This window comes from Canis aureus, chromosome 37 (assembly GCF_053574225.1).
Source record: "Canis aureus isolate CA01 chromosome 37, VMU_Caureus_v.1.0, whole genome shotgun sequence".
Lineage (NCBI taxonomy): Eukaryota > Metazoa > Chordata > Mammalia > Carnivora > Canidae > Canis > Canis aureus.
Window position 1 is genome coordinate 23,550,284 of NC_135647.1, and position 27,315 is coordinate 23,577,598.

Consider the following 27,315-nt stretch of genomic DNA (forward strand, 5'->3'; position numbering starts at 1 on the left):
TGCCTGCGCGCCAGGCACGCTCTCTGCACCCAGCTCCGTCCTCATTAGGGATCATTTCGTCCCTATTCACGCAGGAGGAAAGTGAAAGAGATGATGACCTTGCCCAAGGTCACACGGTGGAGAAGCGGCCCAGACGGGATTCGAACCCAAGCAGATGGGTGCAGGGGGCCCAGGCTGTTGACCCTCGTAGTTGGCGGAGTTGCTGCAGGAGCCTGGGCCGGGGCTGCAGGGCCCGAGTGTGGGGAGAGGCTGGGGAGGAGGTCGGGGTGGGGTCGGGGACTTTGCTTTTATGCCGAGGGCAGAGAAGCCCCGCGGACAGGCTTGAAGCAGCAGGTGCCAGGGCCCGATGGCAGGGGATGGCACGGCTGTGCCCGGCCTCCCTCCCGGGGGTCACAGGGTGGGGTGCTGGGGGCAGGGCCCAGGTGACCAGCCCCGAGGCCAGGAAGTGGCCCGAGGCCCACAGGGTGTTTCTCCGATGGCACCGCACCCAGCCCTCGGGCGGCCACGTGTCCTGGCCGGGGTGGCTCCGGGGTGCCCTGCAGGCCGCCGGGGGTCACAGGTGAGCTGTGAGAAGTCGGGTGGGGAGGTGAGAACCGGCGGGCGGTGGGGCCCATGCCCTGTGCACACGGGCACACACACACACACACACACACACACACACACACGTGCATCAGAAAAATACCCGAAGGGCATATAGGGGGCCGTGAACAGTGATCGTCAGGAGGATGTTAAGGCTGATTTTTATTATTCTTTTCCGCACGTGTGCACGCTGGTTCGGCCGCCTCCTTCCTGTGCCAGTCTTGCATCACGGGCCGCTCTTGTAATCCAAGTCCTTTCAAAACCCTGTTTGTGGGGGGGATGAGGTGGGTCTCCAGTGGGGGGATGACTCCTGGGGGCAGCGCGGCTCTCCAGAGCACGCAGGGGTGGCCCCATCCTCAGCTGAGACCCAGACCAGCGAGTTTCAGCGGGTGTTTCCCGGCCGCGCTCGTAGTCACAGCGAAACCCTGTGCGGAGCCGGCTGCCCGCCCCCGCGCCCCCCAACAACGCAGCAAGGGCCGCCCTAGGACGTTTCGGCGCCACCACGCCCCCTTTGCTAGATCCTTGAGTAAACGATTTCCCAGGACGGCCAAGGTTAGTACGAACCCCCATCACCTCTCCTCAGCCTCTATCCTTCCTTCCCTCCGTTCCACTGGCTTCCTTCCTGCCACCGAGCCAGCCCCAACCTGCCTTCCTCAGGCCCTCGGCACCTGCTGTTCCCACTGCCCGGAACCATCTCCACGTATTTGAAGGGCATGATCCCTCCTAATTCTTGACTCAGGTGTTCCCTTTTGATAAGGTCTACGTTGGCCACTCCAAATACAATCGGGGCGTCCCCGCCCTTTCTAGTGGTTCCCTATTTTCCCCACGGCACCCTTCATGAACATATTAGTTTTTTATGAGCACAGTATGCTTTTTTCTTCACTGATGTGTTCCCAATACGAGTGCTTAGCATGAGGCTAGTACCCCAGACTTACTGAACGGATAAAGAAACTTTCCCAGAACCAAGAGACCCGGGCTTCTAGACTGAAAGGGCCCGCTGAGCACCCGGTTAAATCACTGTGAATCTTTCTAACACTAGGAACAGAAGATTCTATCAACTTGCAGAAGTCACAAATCAGAATTTCTTAATAGCAACATGGGAAAGAGGAAGACAACTGACAATTTCCAACCCAGAATTTATTCCCAAACTACCAGAGAAGTCTGAAAGTTGAAGAAAAGCATTTTCAGACCCTTTTAAGATCTAAAAATTTTTTTGTCTTCCATGCATCCTTGCTCCACGAAGCTCCGAGGGCATGTGGATCGCCTCAGCAGATAAAGGAAAGCACTGGGCCCCGCTGACTGGAACACGTGAGGCAGTGCCAGGGGGATGTCGGGATCGAGGAGGGGAGTTCGCACAGCAAGGCCGGCTAGTGATACCTCACGGTCTCTCCGGCCTGGTAAAACCAGCAAAGGACGTGTTGTGCAGAAATGATGGAATAAACCGGGAAGGCAGGGCTGGTGTGAAGGCAGGGGGCGTCCCAGGGGACCAGCTGTGCAGCATTCCAGACACAAGGACGCAGCGTTGTCCTGGAGGGATCACACCAGACGGGGTGGGCGTGGGGTGGGGGGCGTGGGGTGGGGAACGGAACCAACTCGTGAACGACCATCAGGTAGTTGGAAAACAATTAGCAGTAGGCGCAGAGGAAACGACGCTGTGTGTGTGTGTGTGTGTGTGGGGGGGGGGATTTAGGTTTAGGAATCACAAAAATCAAATAGCAGTGTGTCATTTAGAAACACGGAGCTGCAAGAAGAGGCTGCGGGAACGACCAGGCTACTGGATCCTTCTATAAGCCATTTAAACTTGTTTTCCTTTAAAAATTAATATGGATTGTCCCGAAGATACGGACTTCTCCCTAAGCTTTCCAACCTTCTCACCTGTGGGCAGTTTTCTTTCCCGGTACTGACCTACCATCATGTGACGGGGACAGATGTTGGTGGCTAGGCTCCCGGGTGGGAAAGATGTGAACCAATTGAGAGTACTTTGAAATAGTTTTATTGGCTCATAAGACCTTTGCATATAAAAAAAATACCCAAAACACTATGCAGTATTAAATCACAATTACATTTTTTTACCAATTCAAACTACCCTGAATATACATCTCTTAAAGAAAAAAGAATCCTACAGAACTGAATTCTGAATGACATTATGACTTAAATACTATGACAAAATAGATAATTCCTTATAACATTAATTCATTGCACAAAGCTGCCAGATATTTTCATAAGCATAACCATTGCACAGAGTGCAAGTGAACACAATTTCAATGTTACACATTTAGTTGAAGTACATGTGCCTCCCTCTACAGAACTCTGACACTTCTGGCACAGAATGTCGGTTTAACTTCCACCGGGCAACCAACTTCACAATCCAGTTACTCTTGCTCTCCTTAAAAACAGACACACCCTTCTGCGGTCAAAGCCTGCGAGTCAGCACCGCCTCTGCTTGAAGAAATCGACTCCCCGCAGCTCCTCCGGCAGGTACTCCTGATCCACAGGCTCGCTGTACATGGGGTTGTACTTGTAGCCCTTGCCGTAGCCCAGATCCTTCATCAGCCTGGTGGGCGCGTTCCTCAGGTGCAGCGGCACGGGGGGCAGAGGGCCCTGGTGGTTTCGCAGGCAGGCTTTGACGTTGTTGTAAGCGCTGTACACCTCAATGGACTTTGGGGCTCTGGCAAAATAGACTACGCACTGGGCCAGAAGCACCTAGGACACAAAGGAAACGTTATGAAGGTGCCAGAAAGTTTGTTCTGCAGAATATTTTGGGACACCTCTAGGTAATTCTGAAAAGATTCCCACAGGCTTTTATGCCTACAGTCTAGATAACCACTCGGGATACAAAGAAGAAATTCCAACAGGAGGCGACAGGTTTAACCAAACCAACGGTCTACTTTTTTCTGTCAAACAGAAGCATTTTTATTAAACGAGTCTTTTCTTACAACCCTAACATTTAAGAGTTAATATGAAGCTGCCCCGTTTGTGGGTGAACTTACAGAAACTTCCTGTTGAGCTCTCTCAATGCTTCTGGCCCCAGGAAAGCCTGAGCACTTCCTCTGAAACCACGACTACTGAAAAGTTCCAAAACATGACCCTGTCGATACTTAAGGTCCCTCCCTTCTCTCTCAAGTCTGAGCTTCTAAAATGGGAGTTGAAGAGCCAAGCGGCTTCTCCGGGGCCTGAACATTAAAGGTGAAGGCAGGACACACACTCCGGTCCACCCAGGGACACGGCACAAGGGAAAGGAACCGTTTCGCCAAGAACTGAGCTGATTACCTCACATTCGGGCATGCCTATGAAGTGACAGCCTTGGTAGGCAGCAACCGCCTGTGTTAATGCAGAAGGGTCAGCCAGACCTGTCGCACACGGAGACAAAGGAAGTTTAGGTCATACTGCACACTCCCACCCATACCTGCCCACGAGCTGCTGCGGCCAGACCGCCGCCGCGGTGCTCCTCGCGGAACAAAAAACGTCCCTTTGGCAAAATGGACAGACTGCTCTAATCTCATGAGCTTATTCAAGAAATGTTTACTGACTGGTGTCAAGAATGGTTTCCTCGTGGATAAAACGACATCTAGTAGGAAGAACACGGGAGTGCGCACCACAAGCACGAGGAGCAGAGGCCATGCAGTCACAGGACAGACGCGCGGGAGACAAAACATTGACTAACACCGAAGAAAAGTCTTCCTAATGTTCTTCTTTACTGAGTGTCCAGAATCTTCCATGACTATTTCAGGAGCCTGTCCAATGAAAACCTGAACACACGACTGCAAAGCTTTTAAAATATTTATTTCAACACTCATGTTAGGAAAATCACTCCCGGAGAGGAAACAGGTAATGATGATGACTTCAGAACACCGACACTCAAACACACACACAAGCCAAGAAATAAACCAGTGAGTTCATACTCGTCGTCTTCTCCTCACCTGTCCACATGGTCCCAAGAAAGTCCCAGGCCCCAAAGCAGCAGCAGCAGTATTCCTGCCCCTACAGCGCACAACCCCATCCTCCGTGCACACACAGGCCCGGGTCCTGCCCAGAACACTCACCTATGTCCTCACTGGCAAACCTCACCAGCCTCCGTGCCACGTACAGCGGGTCCTCGCCGCCTTCAAGCATGCGCGCAAGCCAGTAGAGGGAGGCGCTCTGGTCTGAGCCCCGCATCGACTTATGAAGCGCAGAGATGCAGTTGTAATGCTCTTCTCCTAGATCCCACAGAAAGCACACGCTCAATTACGGGCCAGAAGACAGAATTCACAGGGCTCATGGGAGGGTCATCCAAGCCTGAGTACGGGACCTAGGACAGTCTGGGGGAGAGGGAGGTTTGGCTGCTGTCCCCAAGGTGCTCGGTGGGAGGGCGTCAGGTCACTGGTGACCCGTGCAGCTCCATCTAGTAACCTGCTCCCCCTTAAGCAGGAGGCTGCTGGAGCATCTGTGCTGCCCGTGCTGAACACGAACAGAGACCAGGGGAGGCTGGTGTTCTCTTGGGCCTCAGTGGATTGCCACAACCAGGAGGTGGAGGCGACTGCTCTGATGTTCCACGTCTGCCATGTGTCCCCACTGCCATTTTGAGGCAAACTGGGCCCGGCTGGAGCCAGGATGGAGGGTCCATGACAGGGTCATCTGTTATGGACGGCCCCATATGTTTCTCTGTGTCCTTTCCAGCTGCCTTTCTGGGGTCTGAAGGCTGCAGTCACTTAAATCTGGTGTGGGGACGCCGGTGTGGCAGGATCCCAGAAAGGCCGAGGTGTGGACTAACAGCTCTCCCCCTGAAAGCACTGTAGCCCCTCCCTCAGCACCTGGATCTCCTCCCCTTTTCACCCAGGACTCACATGCAAACAAAGCAGTGAAATGTGCTTTAAAAAACATATTTAAGAAGAGAAATTAAAAAAAAAAAAAAAAAAAAAAGAAGAGAAATTTCATGATCTTCTGACCATCACCCCTTCCCTAAGTTCAAGGAGAGGACAGCCTTGTCATGAAGGAAAGCAGGGGAGTTACTCTTTTTCGCATTAGTCCCTCCAGGGAAGCACCAATGTGGACAGAGATCATGGCCTGCTCTGCACGGCATTCAGGCCCCAGGAACGAGTCCCAGCAGCTGACCATGCCAGTATGACAATCCTCTGAAGACAGCATGGGACAAGCTGCTGGCCTGCAGGGAGGAAAGAGCCAGGAGGCCGACTGCAGGGGCCTGAGCACCTCCTGTTCAGGAAGACAGCGGATCAGTGGTTTTCAGTCCAGCCACCAGATTTCTGGGGACAAATGGAATGGTCATCTATCCCCAGGCTTCCTACCTACGTCGCAATGTCACGGAGACCGGCTGGGAAAGGGTTCTGGGTGACATCCACAATGGGGGCCTGTCACCCCCCATTCACAGGCCTGGCCACCTCACATACACGTGGGAGATGAAAGCAGCCACCTCTGCTTCACTTTCCACGAAACATAAAGGAGGAGGAGGCAACGAACCTCCCTGACGCAAAGGTTACTACTGCCTCATACCTTTACGGCAGGTCAGTGCTGAGAGGCAAGTACGTGAAGAGCACGGGCTCTACGGCCAGGCAGCCTGGGTGTGAGCCAAACTCACCAGCCAGGTAACCATGGGCAAGTTACTGATCCTCTCTATGGCTCGGGCTGCTTGTCTGTGAACAGTGGATTACGGACTCCCTGGCTCCTAGGACTGTGAGTCTTAAGTAACGTCTGCCTGGTATGGAGTAAGCACTACAGGAACATCTAAGTCAGATATTACTGTATGCTAGCTTCCATTTTTGCTTTTATCATGTATTGTTTTTTTTTTTTTTTTTTAAAGATTTTATTTATTTATTCATGATAGACACAGAGAGAGAGAGGCAGAGACACAGGCAGAGAGAGAAGCAGGCTCCATGCACCGGGAGCCTGACGTGGGATTCGATCCCGGGTCTCCAGGATCGCGCCCTGGGTCAAAGGCAGGCGCTAAACCACTGCGCCACCCAGGGATCCCTCATGTATTGTTTTTTAACCAAAAATTTCACATTATTTATGTAGAACCCTGACCTCAATGCAAGGCAAAGAATCTATTCTCAATTTGGAAATTTCTTCACTCTGATACAGAAATATGTGAGCTAGTTACTGGTTCCCACAAGTGGGTAACTGTACATTAGATGGCATTAAAAGAAATAATTAAAATCTTAGGGCTGGGGATTTTTGTCTCACCAGAGTTATAAAAAGGCCCAGGAGCATAAGCTAGCAGGATTCCAGGGCAATGCTTCTTTCATCTCTATTTATGGAACCTAGCTTGGAAGAGAACAATTCTCTAGGATCTGAACTGTATTTATGAGTGTCTATGGATCCACCGTTGTGCTGTTCTACTACAGTGGGGTAGTGGCGGGAGTGGAGCGCATGGACACATTAAGTCCGAGACTTGCAGAATGCGTGGGTTCTCAGGGCCTGACCCCAGGCAGCCGCCACTGTCCCCAGCTCTTCCTGGGGCAGCACAGAGCTACAGAGAAAGTAATCCCCACCGTGCATGGCTCCCCTGGATGGAATGGGAGCCTCAAGGAGTAGAAACCCTAGGACTAGACATGTCTGGCATCTACTGTGTGTGTATGGGTGTTAGTATACTCACGTGAGTGTGTGAGTGTGCTCTAGAGGGAAACCGGTGACCTGAGGGAGCGGCTGGCGTGGAGGTTCCTAGGACTGTGTCCTTCCGAAAGGCAAAGTCCTAGGAACCTGTCTTCCACTTGGGAGTTGAGAATGAGTTTTACCACTTGCTTTGTGAAGTAAGGCAAGCCTTGTTATCTGTAAAATGGGGATAATATTAACTACTACCTCCTAACGTAATTTTGAGAATTAAAAAAAAAAAAAAAAACACGACAGTATATATACTCAAATATTCAGTGTTAGTTAATTTTATGTTAAATGGCAGCTGTCTTGATTTTATGACAGTCTGCTAAAGTGTGAAAGAACAGTTCCAGTCCATCCAGTCAAAATGAAGAGTCTCCTTTAGGACATATACAAGGGGGAGAGATCCCTTGCTGGAACCCCTCGAAACCATGGAGAATGTAGCAGGTGGGATATTTTTACCTCTTAAAATTTTACTTTTTGTTCATATCCTCTATTCTTGTATTTGCCAAAACAAAACAAAACAAAACAAAAAAGCAAAGCTCTATGGCCAGAATGCTTTAATTTTCAGACTTTTCAAGCCTTCATATGACATTCAGGAGAACAGAGAGCTGGCCACCTGGGATCTCTGGGCTGTGCTAGCAGAGGTCCTGCCAAGAGGCATGCTCATACCGGAGAGGAGATAGGACTATTAGATGCCTCTGATGAGTCCTTACTAACGTGTCCATTAGGTTTATTAGGACTATGCCCACACCTCTGCCCACAATCAGCTGAGGCACACTAAGGCTGAAGAACCTCTGTCACTTCTTCAAAGTCACACAGTGTTCTGTTCAACTTAACAGGAGGCAGTGCCTGGAACCCAAAGTTATTCTTAAGCTCCTGCACCTGCCTTCTCTAACCAGTAAGAAGTATTCTCCATCATCGAAAAGCATCTGGGAATATTGTAGTCAAGGTACCACCTATGTGATGCTCTGGCCTCTTCAATGATCAGCTCTTTTTTCCGGCATAGCTTTTAAAGGTGTGGATATCATTCCAGTTACTGCAATATGACTCTACAGAGAATCACAAATAGGGCAGCCCAGGTGGCTCAGCGATTTAGCGCCACCTTCAGTCCAGGGTGTGATCCTGGAGACCCAGGATCGAGTCCCACATCGGGCTCCCTGCATGAAGCCTGCTTCTCCCTCTGTGTCTCTGCCTCTCTCTCTCCTCTCTGTGTTTCTCATGAATAAATAAATAAAATCTTAAAAAAACAAAACAAAAACACAATCACACAAATACTCAAGCCCCAGAGTCCAGCCTAATCTATAATATGCTGATCTTCACCACCCACTTCTTTTATAAAAAGATACAGCTGTGCTATGCTTATGACATTTAATATTGCTAGGTAACAGATCTAATAAGAGATCTAATCTAATATCGTTTCAAATCTGTTATCTGTAAATGCAGTTGTACAAAAACAGAAGTGTACCCAGCAAAATTCTTTAAAAAAGCTATGACAAACTAAAGGAATTACATCAAGATCCACATAAACTCCATTTTTAGTTGAGACTCTAAAAATTAAGGACTTTAATTCTCATTAACCTAATAAAAATAAGTCACTTATTACAAAAGCGTTCTTCTTATTTCCTACCATTATATATGATCACAAAGATTACTGTCAACTGTAAATGTAGGGGCTTTCAAAAATGTATTTTAAAAGGCACCACCAGAGAATAACAGAAAGAATACCTACCTACTTTACAAGAGAAGTTTGAAGTCTGCAATTTTCAACATGAAAGCTCCTCTCAATTCTTATCAGGATAGTTGCTACTCTGTGGCCTCTCACAAGAAAGATCAGGAAGCTAGGTCTTTGAAATCAGGCTCTGAGTTGGAGGTTTAATTCAATTACCAACGTGGAGATCCAACTGAGAATCAAGTTCATGTTCTGAACTCAGCTGAAAGCAACCTGGGATGCGAATGTGTGGACACAATTTATTTCATTAAAGTTCTCCCCTTTTCACTTTCTATTACTTACCTGCTCGGTCATATAAAATATGAGATCGCTGGAGGCCTTCCTTCACATCATTTTCAGTGATCAGAACTCTACTGGGAGAGTAGTTTTGCCCACTCTTCTTACAGAACATCTTCCTAGAGCTTAACCTGGCCAGCACTGCCAGCTGTAGTCCATTCAACCCAGCTCGGGCGTCCCCATCACTAAGATAAGCCAGAGTGTCTACTGCTTTATCCTCTATGAACACAGATGGCCTGCAACACAAACAGGGTTACCGTGATTTTCATGTTTGACACTTCTCATTCTGTAGCACTTCTTACAGAACAGCTATGTCTTAGCAAGTTCATTAAAAAGCTACCTTAGGTTCAAGGCTCCCGCCCTCTCTCTCTAACTCATGTTGTCAACATGGCTAAGCATTATCAAGATTTGAGAACTCTCCTGATCTTGAGTCATGAGATTATTTTACTGTACAAGCACACATGCATAAGCATGCATGAAGGAAACATGGAAAGACATACGGCTTCTCTGGTTTTATCCTACAAAAGAATAAAAACTATAGAAACCTCTAGGGCTTCATTATAATATACAGAAAACATACTTCAAACACGGTCCACATCCTGATGAGAGGGGTATGTTCACACTACTTCCCAAACAGGGAAGGGCCAGGATCACATCACGCAGCTCAATTCTCTCATTTTACAAACAAACCAGGTCCCCAGTTACTCTGGATACAGCAGAACCTAGAAGCAAGCCTCTGGGATTTCGGCCTGGGGCGTGCTTCCAAAAAGCCTGCCCAGAGTAGCAGAGAAGTCACTCATCTGGGTATCAGTCAGAAGACTCTGGGGGATCCCTGGGTGGCTCAGCGGTTTAGCAGCCTTTAGCCTAAGGTGTGGTCCCGGAGACCCGGGATCGAGTCCTGCTTCGGGCTCCCTGCATGGAGCCTGCTTCTCCCTCTGCTTATGTCTCTGCCTCTCTCTCTGTGTCTCTCATGAATAAATAAATAAATAAATCTTGCTTTTTTTTTTTTTTAAAAAGAAGATTGACAGAACTTGGCTGTAAGACCTGGGGTAAAGTCACCATGATATTTCTAAGTGTGGACCTTCATAAAGATCTAATTAGGATTCATTCTCAAGTCTAATTCAGCAAATCTTTCTATCTCTAGTCTAATCAGAAAAAATATATCACATATTTAGTTATTTCAAAGGGTCTAATTCTTGCTTGTCTAGCTGCTAGCTACCACATTTGCAAAGGAAAATATGTTTTTCGAAGTTACAGTTCACCCATGTCATTGCAACCTTCATCTGAAAATGTCTCTAGTAATTAATAAGCTGATTAGGACTGTCCAAATCAGCTACCTAGAAAACAAAGCACAGGCACCAACTGGGTTGGGAAAAGGTGAGGCGGTGGAGGTCCAGTCCCTCAGAGGGACCCAGCTTGTCTCTGAAGGTCTATGCATAATTCTATACCATACACCCACCTGCTACTTCGCTTTGGTGAGTATCGTGAATAAGAGCATTTGCATTTCATTCACTAAAAGATGTTTCCAACATTTTAAAAACAGCCTCATCCCAGAGCCAAGACTTCCAGTTTCTCATCTATCACCACACATAAGGCACCTGTTTTGTCTTAACTTGATAATGAATGAGTCTCTCATCAGATTCCTGACAGCTGCCTGGGCCCCAAGAACCATGGTTACAGTTTAGAAGCCCATCTTCCTCCCTTCTGACCAGATAGATACGCAAAACATACACCAAGCCCACATCACTGGTGTCTGTAAAGCTGAGGAAGCATTTCTCAAACAGATATTGTTTAGCAGATTCTAGATGATTATGAAGAAAATGACAGACACATACTCAAGAAAATGTGTTAGGAGGGACTAACGTCAGAGGGGCGTGGTAGCAACTGATGTGCCTGAAAGGGAAGGGCACTCCGGGGGCTTGGTTACAGTACATTATGTCTGAATGTGTGCATGTATGTGCACATGTGTGTATGTGGGGCGGGGGGTGGAGGTGGGTAGAGAAAACCAAAACTGCCTGAATATCTCATTTCAGCCTCAGAACTAAAAGCAAAGCTTTCCATCTCTGTGGAAGGCTTCCTAGCAACAAAGAGCCTACAGGATCATTTGGAGGAAGAAAAAGGAGTAAAGCAGGAGCCCTAATCAATCCTAACTGACTGAGCCATCACCAGGAGTCGGGCCATTAGTGGATCACATTTGTCATCTCTCAATCCCCACTAAAGGCTGAGGCCTCAAGGACAGGAATTATGTTTTATTCCTTTTTTTACATCCCTGGTACCTGGGAGAGAACAGGCATTCAGTATCTGCACAATAAATGGACTAATTTCAATTTCCCCCACAACCTCAGAGTGAAATGTTTATTTTTTTTAAGAATTATAACACATGGGAAAACATTAAAAAACAACAACAAAAAACCCGTTTTATGTGCTACCTAAAGATAACAATAACTACTAGGTCTTGGTGAGTTTTCTTTATGGTCCAACCACCTATGCAACCATCAACCTTACATTTAATTTTTAAAACAAAATTTGGATCATACTATATATAGTTTGCACCCTTAACAGTTAAATAATATTTTGCAAAACAAAATAAACATTATATGAAATTTGAAAAACAGACATAAAGGGGCAAAAATCACCTATTGCTGTACTACCTCAGCGTTAGTATTTTGGTATAGATTCCCTTTCTAATGAACTTGTCCACTGTATATATTTAGCAGCATGGCATGCTTTTGGGACAGAAAAAAGACAGGTGTCCTTATATACCCCTAGCACTGACTCTGCAGCCTCAATTCCATTGGTCCTCATACAAAGTCAGCGAGTAGGCCGTAATAATTATGAGAGAAGCCAACTACAGACTGCTCCATAGATTTATAAATAGCACAATGTAAATAGGCCTTTAAATGGGTATTTTATGCCGTTGGAAAAATACTATCTCTCCTTCAATTTTTAAACTCTTAACTAAAGTCAGAATCATTCTATTGTTATCCTTTTTAATCAGGTTTGGAGTCATGGGGAGTGGGAGAGCTGCCACAATGAGAGCTACGAGCTCTCCCACTGCTCCACTCTTCCTCCCCCTTGATATGATCCACATTTCAAATTTCACCCCTGTCCGAAACGAGTATTTTTAAACACAAATGAATCTGTCAGCAACTCTGTTCAAGTAATAAAAGGTGACTGCTGACGGCACTCACAATGGTCACATAAGCAAATTACCAAATGGAAATTTGCTATTAAGAACACGGTACAGGATTTCCAAAAGGTTCTACACCTTATTCTCCAGTAGGTCCTGAACCCCAGTTTACATTACCTTGGTTCTGAAAAGTCATAAGGTGTATTAAAATATCTTGAAATCTTAGAAGAGGGAGCACATAAGTACTCATGCCAACAACATGAATATTTATACTGATACTTGCAAAACTCCTTGATAAACGGTAACTATTGCACAAATTATCTTGGAAGAGTGCTCCTTGTCCAGAGATATTACTTCAAAATTTAAGCATAAACTTATTAAAAAAAATGGCTAAAATAAGTGTACTGGAGAAGATCATCTTCCCAGTTAACATGTAGAAATTAAAGACTTAACTTTGTTTCTCTAACTGAAGAGAGATGCTTTGGTCTTAGCAGGTGTAAGGGAAGCATGCTGTAAAGTCAACTTCCTCCTTTCCTTTTCATTTCTAAGGGCCTGAATCTTTCTGCACACTGTTTTTGTAGTGGGTAATACCAGGATTTGGAGAATTCTTTTTAGATGCTTAGCTGTTTAAGTTGGAGGAGGAGTGAAAATAAGTGACAATGTACTTGTTATTTTGTGGCAGAACAAAAAAATAGGTGTGGCTCAGTTAAACTCTCTCTAAATCATGAAACAATACTTTGTGACTCTCTCTTACTACAGAAAAGGAACATTCCATGGTCAGGGTGACAACTGCACATGAATGTGCAGGACATTACAAAGAACTATCCTAAAATACAGACATGTGTATCTAATCACAGATATACTGATTCTATAATCTCCAGGACAGACCCTGGCACATGTAAAGATGACCCTTCAACAATGTGGGGTTTAGGGACAATGACCCCCAACATAGTAAAAAAATTCATATAAAACTTATGAGTGGGCAGCCTGGGTGGCTCAGCGGTTTAGCGCCGCCTTCAGCCCAGGGCATGATTCTGGGGACCTGGGATCAAGTCCCACGTCAGGCTCCCTGCATGGGGCCTGCTTCTCCCTCTGCCTGTGTCTCTGCCCACCACCCCCCTCTCTGCGTCTCTCATGAATGAATAAATAAAATCTTAAAAAAAAAAAAAAGAACTTTATAAAAAAAAAAACTTATGAGTCTCCCAAAGCATAACTACTAATAGCCTACTGTTGACAGAAACTGTATCAATAACAAAAATCAGTTAACATGTCTTTTGTATGTTACATGTATTACATGCTGTATTCTCAAAAACAAAATAAGCTAAAGACAGATTATTAAGAAAATCATAAGGGTGAGAAAATCCACTTACAGTACTATACCATAAGAAATCTGTGTGTAAGTGAATCCATATTGTTCAGGGGTCAATTATATTTTCAAAATGTATTCTCGGTAAATGTGGTATGTAGATCTGGCTAAAAGGCACTACTGCCAAATTGCAGATGGGAATCTTTAGTTCTTAATCTCTCACAAGTTAAAACTATTGTCTTTACACAAAGAAACACAGAGGAAGACTGGAACTTTAATATCCACCAGTAGCATTTTAACTTGATACTAAGCGCAAATAAGTAACTTGCTTAACTTGGTACTTAGACCCCTTCTAAACGGAGTACAGGCACACCTCCCTTACCTTGCTTCCTTTCACGGCACTTCACAGACACTACATTATTACAAATGGAAGGTTTGGGGTAAGCCTGCACTGAGTAAATCTATCGGTGCCATTTTTCCGGTAGCATTTGCTCACTTCATGTCTCTAGGTCACATTTTGGTAGTCCTTGAACTACTTCAAATTTTCACTATTATTTGTTATGGTGAATTATGATAAGTGATCTTTGATGTTACTATTCTAATTGCCTTGAGGAACCACAAACCACATTCACATGAGACAGAACTTTTACCGATTAATAAATATTTGTTCTGATTGCTTCATCAACCAACTGTTTTCATTGCTCTCCCCCTCCTTAGGTTCCTCTAGTCCCTGAGACATGATATTTAAATCAGGGCAACTAATAACCCTATAGTGGCCTCCCAACATTCAACTGAAAAGAAGAGTAGCACATCTCTCACTTTAAAAACTGCAAATGATTAAGCTGAGTGAAGAAGGCACAGTGTGAGCCCAGACAGACCAAAAGCTAGACCTCTTGCACCAAACAGCCACGTTAAAAATGCAAAGGAAACTATTCAATGTTATTTTCAATGCAGACAAAACAGGCTTCTACTAGAAGAAGATGCCATCTAGGACTTTCATAGCTATAGAGGAGAAGCCAAAGCCTGCCTTCAAAGCCAGGAGAGCCGGACTCTCCTGCTAGGGGCTAATGCAGCTGGTGACCTGAAGTTGAAGCCAATGCTCTTTTATTATTCTGAAATCCTAGGGCCCTTGAGAATTATGCTGAATCTATCCTGCCTGTGCTTAGTACATGGAAGAACAAAGTTTGGATGATAGCGCATCTGTTGACAACATGGCTCACTGAGTATTTTAAGCGCACTGTGGAGACCTGCTCAGAAAAAAAGGATTCCTTTCAAAATATTCCTACTTGTTGACAATGCATCTGTTCATCCTGAAGTTCTTTTTTTTTTTTAATTTTTTTTAATTTTTATTTATTTATGATAGAGAGAGAGAGAGAGAGAGAGAGAGAGAGAGAGAGAGGCAGAGACACAGGCAGAGGGAGAAGCAGGCTCCATGCACCGGGAGCCCAATGTGGGATTCGATCCCGGGTCTCCAGGATCGCGCCCTGGGCCAAAGGCAGGCGCCAAACAGCTGCGCCACCCAGGGATCCCCATCCTGAAGTTCTGACGGAGATGCACAAAGAGATGAATGCTGTGTTCAGGCCTACTAACACAACATCCGTTCTGTGGCTAATGGATCAAGGAGTCATTTCAATTTTCAAGCCTTATTATTTAGGAAATACATCTTGTAAGGCTAGAGCTTCTGATGGATCTGGGCAAAGTCAACTGAAAACCTCCTGGAAAGGATTCACCATTCCAGATACCATTAAGATCATTCAAGATTCATGGGAAGAGGTCAAAATATCAACATGAACAAGACTTTTGGAGAAGCTGATTCCAGTCTTTGTGGATGACTTTGAGGGGTTCAAGACTTCAATGGGGGAAGTAATTGCAGATGTGGTGGAAATAACAAGAGAACTAGAATTAGAAGTGAAGTCTGGAGATGTGACTGGAAGGCTGTAATCTTGTGATAAGACCTGAATGGATGAGGAGGTCCTTCCCACCCCCCCCCCCCTTTTTTAGAACTTTATTGACAGAGAGATCACAAGCAAGACCGAGGGGTAGGGGGAGAAGCAAACTCCCACTGAACCAGGAGCCTGATGTGGGACTCGATCCCAGGACCCCAGGATCATAACCTGAGCCAAAGGCAGACGCCTAACCAACTGAGCCACCCAGGTGCCCTGAGTTCCTTCTTATGGATGAGCAAAGAAAGTGGTTTCCTCATGTGGCACCTACTCCTGGCGAAGATGCCATGGAGACTGCTGAAATGACAAGGGAGGATTTAGAATATGACATAACTTAGTTGATCAAGCAGTGGTAGGGGGTGAGACTCCAATTTTGAAAGAAGCTCTACTGTGGGTAAAATGCTATCAAACAGCATCACATGCTACAGAGAAATTGTTTGTGAAAACAACAGTCAATTGATGTGGCAACCTTCGCTGCTGCTTTAAACAAACTGCCAGAGCCACTCAACCTTCAGCAACCACCACCCTGGATCAGTCAGCAGCTGCCAACATCAAGATCCTCTACCAGCAAAAAGATTAAGATTTGCTGAAAGTTCAAATGATTGTTAGCAATTTTTAGCAGAAATGTTTTTAAATTAAGATATGCATGTTTTTTTTTTATTTTTTTATTTTTTATTTATTTATGATAGTCACAGAGAGAGAGAGAGGCAGAGACACAGGCAGAGGGAGAAGCAGGTTCCATGCACCGGGAGCCCAATGTGGGACTCGATCCTGGGTCTCCGGGATCGCACCCTGGGCCAAAGGCAGGCGCCAAACCGCTGCGCCATCCAGAGATCCCTGCATGTTGTTTTTTAAAAACATAATACTACTGCATACTTAACACACTACAGTGTAGCATAAACATAATTTTTATATTCACTGGAAAACCAAAAATTCACCTGACTTACTTTATTGTAGTGGTTTAGAACCAAACCCAAATTATGTCTGAGGTATGCCTGTGGTTAGAAGCATGCCTTCAGATACCAGCCCTACTGCAGTCAAGCTGGGTGATCTTGGACACATTGCTTCACCTTTTTGTGCCTTGGTTTCTTCATCTAATAAAAGGAGCTAATGACACCTCATTCCAATTAGCCTAGAATTGCAAATCTTCAAGGCAGAGCTCTCAACTCTGCTGCTTCCAGGACAACCAGACTAAAAATAAGACAAAACAAACAAAAAAACCTTACTTTTTCCAAAAATTGCATAAACTTCACAGATGATTTCCCCTTTTTGTTTAATCCCATGGAGGCATACATCTTTCCCAATTACCTTCCACCTGGGAGAGAACAGTGGGATGAACAGTGGCCTCCAAAGATGTGCCTAAATGCTAATCCCTGAACTTGTGAATTTAACTATATTAAGGATTTCAAGATGAGATCATCCTGGATTTAGTATGGGGCCTAAACCTAAATGTCCTCATAGGAGACAGAAAAAGAGAAGACAGAGGTACAGAGACAGCCGTGTGAAGATGGAAGGAAAGACTCTATCCTAGAGCCTTCAGAGGGAATGGGCCTGCTGACAGCTAGATTTCAGACTCAGAGCCTCCATAACAGGGAGAGAGAGAATAAATATCTATTGTTGTAAGCCACCCACTCTGTGATACAGGTTGTCCCCACTACCTGAAAGTACAGGGTTCCCTTGAAACCTTTTGCAAGCCAAAAAGGCATAAATAGCCAATTACCATTAATTTATAATGGAGATTTTTTTTTTTAGTGTTCCCAGACCCAAAAAGTGACCCTCTCCTCTCTTAGGCTTTTCTGAGATCTTAGGACACATCTTGCTAACAGATGCACAAAAGGAACTGAGATAAAACACATGCTCACAGACAGAATCCAAAGCTACGGTGGCCTGACGCGGAGAGTGGCTCCCAGATAAGGAGCTGGGTAGGGCCGTTCCACCTGCTGGGGGCACTGCCTCTGTAAAGGACTCACTGCGAAACGAGTGCTGGATGCTTTTGCTTTTTGCCTTTTTTTTTGGTAAGAGTGAAAATCCTCTTCATATGACCTATGAATGCAGGTCTTTTTGTGAATATGCAGCATGTGTAATGTGAACTTTCAAAAAGATACCCATAATTTGTGATGCCAGGAATACAAGGTCAGGAGAAACCAACTGGTGTTTCTTTCCAGTTGTCATTATTTTTGTCATCATTTATATAACATATGCTTATATACCTTTTTTTTCTCTTATTTTGAACCATTTCTAAGGAGAATTATTAAAATCCACTCTAAATCCACAACTCATTCCAACCAGTACTTTCTATACTGGTGTTCCACTAACTTTTCTCCATTCAGTGTTAAAAAAAAAGGTTATTTTTGAAAGGCAGGCAATAGTATTAATATTAATAATATTAATTAGTGAAAACCAACCAAGCCAGCCTGCAGCCATCTTGTGCGGGCTCTCCCTTCCCAGACTCCGAGTCAGGCCGCAGCACCCTCACTTCCGGAGGACAGAGCTGTTTTAACTTCAACCAACTGTTGGAACTGCCTAGCTAGACAGCGACAGGGCAGCCCCGACTCCTCTCTTCAGTCTCCTCACATCCACACACAAATGCACTGGTATCTGGCCCACACACAATGGATTCTTTCTGGGTGTTTCTGAATACGCATGGATCCTATTATGTGGAATCTTTAATCCTTCAAAGCAGCAAGTTCTCAGAGTGACTAAACACTAGTTCACATTCTCATTTCCAGCAGCACAAGTTCACTGGATGACATAGATCATGGGTATTTTTTCCCCTGGTCTCCAAAATTAACCCAGCGCACAGATAACATGCTTCACTGTTTGTATCATGTGACCAGATGGGGAAGATGCTGTTCTTTGGCCCTTCTTCCTTTCTGTTGCCTGGAATGCAGGTATGATGGCTAGAGCTCCAGTAGCCACCTTGGGGCACGAGGCAGAAGCCCTGTGCTGAAGGTGGGAGAGCAGAAGGATAAGGGCCCAGGTCCCTGACACCATGAGGCTGACTAGCAACTGCATTTTTTACACTTGTCTACTTTCAGGATACTTTTACATGAGAAGGAAAGTTCTATCTTGTTTATGCCAGTTAGTTTGATTTTTTTTTTTCTTCCTGTTATATACAGCAAATCTATTCTTAAATGGTTCAATAATGTTGAGTACTCTCTCCTTCCTGAAGCTCTTCCCTGTGGAGCATCCTTCTGGTTTTCCTACCTTTCTGAACTTTGTCTCTTCTCCTACACTATAAATGCTGACAATCCTCAACTTCCTACCCTTAGTTCATGGCTCTCTTTAGCTCTTGTATTCAAACACATGGACTATACATTCTCTGAAGTGTTGGTGGCTCCCAAATCTCTGGCTCAAGACATTTCTATTGCTCTCCTGACTTCTTTATCTAACTGCCTAGAAAGTCTCTTCATATGAATCATCCAGAGGCCCCACAAACTAAGTCCCAAACTGAACTCCACCCCTCTTCTGTTCCTCTTCTTATATCCTTTTTTCTTTTTTAAAGATTTTATTTATTTATTCATGAGAGACACAGAGAGAGGCAGAGACACAGGCAGAGGGAGAAGGAAGCTCCATGCAGGGAGCCCAAGGCAGGACTTGATCCCAGGACCAAAGGCAGATGCTCAACCAGTGAGCCACCCAGGCGCCCCTCCTTGTATCTTTCTTGTCAAAACTACAACTGTTTGCCCAGTCACAAGGTAGGAGAGTCATCTTAGACACTCCTCCTTCCTCTCTCCTCACACCTAGGCCTACCACCTTTGCGACTTCTCAGAGCAGCTCTTGCCTTTGTTCAAGTCACGTGCATTTGTTATGGGTCTTCAGCACCACAGTCAGAGCTTCCTAACTGGTCTTCCTGCTGCCTGGTGAGGGGTAGGGAAGATTGGACTTACTCCCTCCAACCCACCCTCTCCAATGCTGTTCCCATCTTCCTAAAATGTAGAGCTGATATGTCATTCTGTTGCTCAAAATCTTTCTCTGGTTTCCCATAGCTCTCCACATCACTCACCTTATCTTAGAACACAGATCTTTCGTAATCTGGCTCTGCCTCCCTCCCCGGCTCCGCTGACCATCACTTACTCACACCCATTCTTCCACTCTGCTATAATGAATGAATGGATCATGCTATTTATTACCACCTTGTCTTTCACATGCTATATTAACTAGCCAAAATGAGCTTTCCATTTCATCTAGTTTAATTCCGCTTATCTTTCAAAATTCAACTCAGCCATCAGACTTCATATACTCTAGATGCCTCTTCTCTATCCCCTACTGCTCCTTGGTCATAACTCAATCACAGCACATCCCTGGAAGCCCATTTATCCATCTATCTCCTTATCACACACCAAGCTCTCTAAAGGCACAGGAATGTGCTTTTCAATACTCAGCTAATGCCTAGCATATAGGGGGCCTTCAATTCATGCTGAATAAATTTAAAGGAAAAATTTAAAAAGAATACTTTTATCTGACTCTAACGGGAATCTGTCACATACAAATGCATACTAGATGAGAACTCACAATTCCTCAAGAAAAACCAACAATGGTGTTAAGCCTCAGCTCGACTAGTTTCCAGACCAGTACCTGCTCAGCTCCTCTCATACACAGCCATAAGTAGTCTAGATTTCTCTGTAAACTAGGGTAACAAGACACAAGGCTACAAATGCACTCATGCCTTCCCAGAAAAAGTAATTATTTGGGGTTAAAAATCTTTCCTTCTAACTATATTAATATAAACCGAATCTAAGTTATGTCCACAAGAGTGCATCTACATTTGAAGCCAATCAAAAGATATGAAAGTACAATTTTATCTAAAACCGATAGAAAACAAAATCCATTTTTTATTCTCCATGGCAACTGGGGTGGTCAGGTGCTTCTGTCAGAAAATCACTTATACTGTAAGAGTTATTTCTGTGGCCTATGACATCTCCCAACTTCACTTTCTTGTCAGAATTGCTAACAAGTAGACCAATTAATTAAGCTTAATAGTCTTTAATTTCACTGTTTGCTTAGGCAACAGTACTAAAGAAAAAGGTTCTTGATACCTGGGCAATGGGGCAATCATCCCTTATTCTGGACTATCCAAAAATAAAATCAAACTATTTCTCTCCTACTGAAAGTTAGAATTTACTCACAAATCATTTACTTAGCACATATACACTAGGCAGTGTGCTGGGAATATGAAAAAGAAGGATAAGTTTTTATCCTCTTAGCCCTTCCAGGAAGGGGAGTGGTAGGAAACGAATGAATAAAAATAATAACTGCTCAATTCCAAATGAGCAATACTGGAAAAAGTATATAATCCATTGGACACAGTTTTCTCTGACTGAAGTGCAATTTTAGGAGATTAAGAATCATTGGTTCACTTTTAAATCAGGCTCCCAAGTATCAGTAGTAAGAGAAATCTTAATTCTTTCACTTGATCCTCTCTGATTTTAATGTGCATGCAAATGATTTGGGGATCCTGTTAAAATGCAGAAATCCTTTTTAAGATGAGCTCCATGATTATTCTACAGTCCTCCTCATTTCACCTAATTATGGCATGGCAGTGACTGGGGAGAGAAAACCTCAGGGTAACTGTGTAACAATTCCAAGAAATCATGATGTGACTGAAATCAACAAAACTACCCTAGATTAATAACAATGTAGGATAATAGTTGTAGATATATTTTGATCATCAGCACACATAAATAAAAATACACAGAAGTATGTTGGGATATTTATCCCTCTCTTTCCATTTTCATCGCTTGGTTCTAGGAATTTTGCAGTGAAAATGTTGTTTAAAAGACAACCCTACTGGATGTGACAGGCTAGCTGTATTAGCCCTTCTGACCCTGACAAGTGCCCAGCACGTAAAGGGGCTCCTAAGTGTGAACACACTTAATGATACCAGCAGGTTCCTTATTTCTTTTAAGCCACAAATTTGATGGCTATGCCATCACAACCCGAACCTAAAATGATGTGACTTCATTGTGCCTGGGGGTTCTTGGCCATGTTTCAAGGCTTTTGTGAGGCACAGTATAATTCCTCCTACATGAGACAGGGGCAAATGGGAGAGGCCAGATGCACAGGGAGAGACTTTTGAAACCTAAGCCCTGAACCTCAAACTATGTCTCGTACTTTAATCCTCACAGAAGAGCGGCTCCAGAACTTGGCCTCAGGGCAGGCACCAGCAGCTGTGGGGGTCCATAGCATGAAGAGGCAGGCATTAGTCTCTCATCACACCAGCTTATGTTCCACTGCGTTATTTCAGTTGACACATGAATAAACGACATCTGAAGAATATATTCGAATATAAAGAAAACCTCTGACCCAAGTCATCTAATTGATTATATACTATATATACATACATATTCTGTATGTTAACGAGCTCACATGGTACTCATGATACAAATAGATTACCAAAAGGAAAGAGAGAGCTTTTAATGTGTCATTTTCAAGTAAAATTTCTCTACTTTCACAGAATTGAGCTTGACTTTTAGAATGTGAATGCGCAAAAATAATTCTATAAAGATTTAAAAATTATTATAACATTTACATCAATTTATACTTAATATTTCTAAGAGAGCAGTAAACTGCAGGAAAAAAGAAATTGGAATCTGAATATAAATCTCGACTTGTATGTTAAGCCTATTCCATGATAAGAAAATAATCAGTAAGGCTTCCCATAGTCTTTCAAGCCTTTAAAAAAAAGTGTGTTAGGAAAAAACAAAATCCTTAAGCACAAAAGCAAACACCCAAGACTGAAATAATGGGCAAGACAGTTTAAAGCTTGAAAAATTAGATGCACTCCCCCCTCCCCCTTAAGGGCTATAAAATCCATCAAAAAGAAACAAAATGTTTGCAGAGATAGATTTGGTACATTTGGTACAATTGAGCCCTTTCCTCCACTCTTGTTTTCATTACTAGATCAACGTATCTTCTGTCCCCGCCCTCTCCTGACAGCCAGCCTTTTCTGGCCCCGTGCCAGCGGATTCTCTGAGAGGTCTGTGCCCCCAGGATACTGCCCACAGTCAACTTACTCTGAACTGCTGTTGCTGCTGTGGCTCAGAGGGTCAGTGGGACGGCTGGAGTCTAGGACGTGGATTCCCAGTGAGTTGATTGCTCGCATTAAAATAGTCACCATTGCCTCTACGGGAAGCTTCTCAAGAACAATAACCCGGCAGCGGCTTAGGAGAGCAGCATTGACCTGGAAGGAAGGGTTTTCTGTGGTTGCCCCAATCAGAGTGATTGTTCCACATTCCACGTGAGGAAGGAAAGTGTCCTAATCATGGGAGGAAAACAGAAGAAATTGATTCCAGTCAACAACCTGCAGAATCCTATGTAAGTTGGCCATTCCTTTCTTTTCCTAATTTTGAGTTCAGAAACCACAGCTTTATATTCACTGAATATGGATGCACTGTTGGGAGAGTGCAACTCATGCTTTTCTTTTTAAGCCAAAAAACACATCTTTTGGGATGTGAATGTTTGAGCCCGGCCACTTGCTCAAAGTAGAAGTGTAATGTAGTTACAGCATAAATGATTTTTTTTTACTTAGGAAATTCTTTTCTATCCTAAGGCTTCTATTTAAATTGGTAGACAACTTACATATAGCAGCTATTTAAGCCTAAGAAAGCACAAAAACATTAGTATTCCTAAAATCTTTCGCTGGAGTACTCAAGCCTTAAGAGTTATTCTTCCTAACAAACTTGGTAAATATGCATTGGTGAATATGTAACCAGTGGATGTTCTCTTACAGGGAAGAAATGCTAAGATAAGTCAGTGGTCTAATGAAACTTGAAGTGATAACATCCTGTCAGAACTCTGTAGAATCTACTTAAAAAGGGACTCAGATAAAAAAAAAAAAAAAAAAGAGAGCGAGAGAGAGAGAGAGAGAGAGAGAGATTCAGATCAGAAACAAAAGCTTAGTAGGTTTCGTAAAATATCTCTGATTAAAGAGCTTTAACAAATACGCTAAAGAAAAAAGCATACTTGAAGAAAAAAGTTAATGTTTATTTAGAAACAATACAAAAGTGGCTTGGCTTTATTAAAATAAACTGTCCTTATACTTTTATTTCAGACAACTGTTTAAAAAACTAGTGATGATCAGATCTTGTAACATTCACCCTGCTGAGAGCCTGAGGTCACAGAAACACTCTTTAATTTTGAAAATAAAGGAAGACTGTACAGGGGAGAAGTTTAAAAATATGAAAATAAGAATCTTAAAATCAACTTAAACTGCTTACTATGACTCCTAATATTTAGATACAAAATCTGTAAAAAATGAGAAACATGATAAAGCTGCTTTTCAGATATTGTATAGCTCTGAGCCATATTCATAATTTCACTTATCTGATAGAGAAAACATTTGCTTGTCAACAAAAACCCTAGGAAAAAGTGAGGAAACAGGCTCAAGAGAGGTGCGCTGACAATTTATACCTCTCTGTATGCAGAAAATCAATGACAACAATCCTCACATCTGCATAGTGCTTTATGCTTTTTAAAGTGACTTTACATATTTTATATTCACCTTAATGTTCACAATGACCAAAAGGTAAAGAATGTGAATATACCTGCTGAGATTTATTGAACCGATGAATCTCATCAATAAAAAGGATAGTTTTCCTCTTGAAAAAGCTCTTTTCATTTTGAGCTTGTTTTATGACATCTCGCACATCATTTGTCTTGGCATTTGTTGCGGACAATGTCACAAACCGTATGCTATGTTTCTTGCTGTTGTTGGCTATGATGTGAGCCAGAGTGGTCTAGAAAATAGGACACAGATAGTTTCGAAAGCTGATCAGACACAGAGAGAAAAGCACCCATGGGCACTAACACACGCAGCATCAGCACTATCTACCAAACAACTTGAATTCTAAGAATGCTTAGCACAGACACAATCCAAAATACCAGAGCACATTTTTAAAGATTAAAAAAAAAAAAAAAGTTAAAAATAAAACAGGAAAGCAGCTAAACCTTAGGCTAATCCTGACCTTTTCTCTTTTATACCTAACCCTGTTTGAGTCCTTTTTTGGGGACTCTAAGATCTTTGGAATCCCCGTAAAGAGCGGCTGTCTTGATTTAGCAGAGCCTGAGTGACAGCTGTGACCTCTTCCAGCCAAGAAAGCATTACTGCTGAAGGACGAGCTATGGAAACAGTGCAGAACCACAGAATCAATCAATCCTACAACTGGAGGCTCATCAGTGCAGCTTAGAAAAGGAGTGAGCCTTTGAACTGAAGGAAAGACCAATGACAACTATCTTACTAGATAGTAAGATGCTGCCACCTCTGAATGTCTACCTTGGAAGTAGATTAAACAGCAGCACCTTGATCATGTTACAAGTTGCAAGACAATGGCGAGATCCAAGGAAGGCAGCGCTCAGGTGCCTGGCACTTAGCAGGTGCTCCATAAATGTGCATATACCGTTATTGATATCTGACATTATTGTTAGCAGAAAAGGGTAATAAGAATGAGAATAAACAAAACGTATGTTTAAAATAGAGACGGCCAAAAAAAAATAAGACAGAGAGGGACAAATCTGGTCCTGAATGAATGGAAAGGAGCACTTTACTTTCTAAAATTTGTAGAGTACCATTCAGATACTACAGTTGCTTCTCCATCAAATCCCACACCACATACGTCTAAAGCTGGTGACCATCAACCACTTTGCTGAGCGGCCCATCGCATCTCTTGCCTGGCATCTTCTATTAGTTCATCCTACTCGTTTCCTTAGGGAGTTTTGTCCTTGCCATCTGGTTCACCAACAGCTGATTAGCCATTCCATGATCTTACGTAAAGATTTTGCGAACAATCACTAATCGTGCTCCTGCTCAATCTCCTAAGTGGGGTAATAACAAGTCAATGTACCACCAGGTATCACATTATTGGGATAGATGGGATTGATTGCTGGCCAAAGGGAAAGTATGAGTGCGAACAAGGAGGCACAAAATGGGCAAGATGCGTTCTAGGAATTAAGAGCAAAGGAAGGTGTGATTAAGTCAGAGATGAAGTCAGAAAAGAAAAACCGGGACAAGTCGTTCCAGTCCTTGTCCTCGTACACTAAACTCAGGAGTCTGTACCACGGAGCTACGAGAGCCCCTTTACACCTGGATCCCGAGTTTTGCCTTTTCACTCACTGATGCTCATCCTCTCTTCCTGTGCCTAGCAAAAAAAACAAAACAAAACAAAACAAAAAAAATCACAGACCTAAACACCTCTTAGCCTGGTCTGTTTGGCTGGCCTCCACCAGTGTCCCTCCAATGTTCTCCAGTGACATGTTTCCCAGACCCCAACATCCAAACCGAACTTCCTCCGGCCGTGTGCTAATTCCTAACGCCCTGCGTGGAACTGGTACACCGGAAGAAAATGTACTGACGTGCTGCCTAAGGCAGACGCGAAACGAGGAGGCTCATGCAAAATGCAGGGTGAAAACGACTTGGAAAAGGAAAAGGAGTCCACCTGTCATCCTGGTTACCTACATACACCTTCCGAAGGATAAACAAACGCCCGAGTGTTAAAATAAGCTGACAGCACGAGGGACGGGAAGCAAACAACTGAAACAACAAAATTTTGACTCCCCACCTCCTTCCTTCTCCTCCTCCCCCCGGAATGCTCACACCCATATAACCTCCAGACTGGCTACACGGATGCTCCTGTGCAGTCGCCAGCACGTCCTCCCCTGGAGGGCTGGGTCCTCCCCGGCCCACAAAGCTCGGACGCGTCTGCAGAGCCAGGTGTGCAGGCACCTCGGTTCCGGGGCGGGGGGCGGGGGGGACGTCGTGGTGCTCGGCGCGCACCCCGGGGGCCGTGGGGGGCCGTCGGGGGGGGCCGCACTCACCTTGCCGCAGCCCGGCGGGCCCCAGAGGATGAGCGACGGGATCTCGGTGGTCTCCAGCAGCGAGCGCAGCAGCGTGTCCTGCCCCACGGCCCTGCTCTGGCCGATGTAGTCCTGCAGCGTGTCGGGCCGCATCTTGTCGGCCAGCGGCTTGCCCTCCAGCATCTGCCTCACCGCGCCCGCCCCGACGTCGGCGGCGGCGGCCTCCCAGCGGCCCGGCTCGTCCTCGCCGTCCGCGTCCGCGTCCCCGTCCCCGTCCGCGTCGCCGTCGCCCGCCGCGTCCTCCTCGTCCGGCGCCTCCGCCTCGCCCCAGCTCCGCGGGGACGCGCTGCCCGCCGCCGCCGCCGCCGCCCCCGCCGCGGCCGCCGGCCTCTTCCCCGAGCCCTTCCGGGCGGGGCTGCCGGCGCGGGCCACCGGGAAGTCGGGGATGAGCCTGGCGCCGCTGGGCGTGGGCGGCGCGTCGTAGCTCTCGCGGCTCTCGGTCTCGCCGCCGTCGTCGCCGTCGTCGCCCTCGCCCTCGCTGCTCTCGGCCGCCGTCGGGGTGGCCGGCTGCTTCAGCGCCGAGCTCTCCGACAGCCGCCGCCGCTTGGCGCCCGGCGGCGACAGCGCCTTGGGCCGCTCCCCGGCGCGGTGCGGCCCGGCCGCGGGCTCCGCGTGGCCCGCGGGGTTGAGCAGCAGGCAGCGGTCCAGGTGCGAGTTGATGTGCGCGGCGGCCATCATCTGCTGGCACACGGGGCACTGCACCTGGTGCAGCTGCGACAGGAACGGGTCGTCCTCCGGCCCGCTCACCTCCATGGCGGCCGCCGCCCGCCGCCCGCCGCCCGCCGCTAGGCCCCGCGCCGCGCGACCCTCGCTCGGGGAGGCGGCAGGACGCGCGCGGGCCGGGGGAGGGCGCCGCTCATGCCTCACGTCCGGAGCTTCCCGCGTCGGCCCGCCCTCGGCCGGCGGCCGG

At 45.4% G+C, this 27,315-nt stretch overlaps 2 protein-coding genes across 2 annotated transcripts in view; one reads left to right on the plus strand and one right to left on the minus strand.

Moving 5' to 3' along the window:
• Window positions 1-2,556: 2,556 nt before the first annotated feature.
• WRNIP1 (WRN helicase interacting protein 1) lies at window positions 2,557-27,226 on the minus strand. The gene is made up of 7 exons (XM_077886212.1): window positions 26,367-27,226; window positions 24,101-24,292; window positions 22,571-22,812; window positions 9,182-9,411; window positions 4,623-4,778; window positions 3,850-3,929; window positions 2,557-3,282 (listed from the first exon to the last, which is right to left on the minus strand). The coding sequence occupies exons 1-7, from the start codon at window positions 27,156-27,158 to the stop codon at window positions 3,007-3,009; spliced, it is 1,968 nt and encodes a 655-aa protein (XP_077742338.1). The 5' UTR covers window positions 27,159-27,226; the 3' UTR covers window positions 2,557-3,006.
• MYLK4 (myosin light chain kinase family member 4) overlaps window positions 22,556-27,315 on the plus strand; it is a 109,096-nt gene continuing 104,336 nt past the window's right edge. The window contains exon 1 of the mRNA XM_077886211.1: window positions 22,556-22,871. Within this exon, the coding sequence (XP_077742337.1) occupies window positions 22,819-22,871 (53 nt within the window). The 5' untranslated portion in view covers window positions 22,556-22,818. The remainder of the gene's footprint in view (window positions 22,872-27,315) is intronic.

Bases quoted from the DNA above. Each gene is read 5' to 3' on its own strand.
- WRNIP1 (XM_077886212.1), bottom strand. From the start codon at position 27,158: ATGGAGGTGAGCGGGCCGGAGGACGACCCGTTCCTGTCGCAGCTGCAC. The intron at 22,813-24,100 runs GTATATTCACAT...TCCCATGATTAG, and splicing joins GGTTCAATAAATCTCAGCAG to GACACTTTCCTTCCTCACGT. The intron at 3,283-3,849 runs GTAATCAGCTCA...TTTGTGTCCTAG, and splicing joins TAGGCATGCCCGAATGTGAG to GTGCTTCTGGCCCAGTGCGT.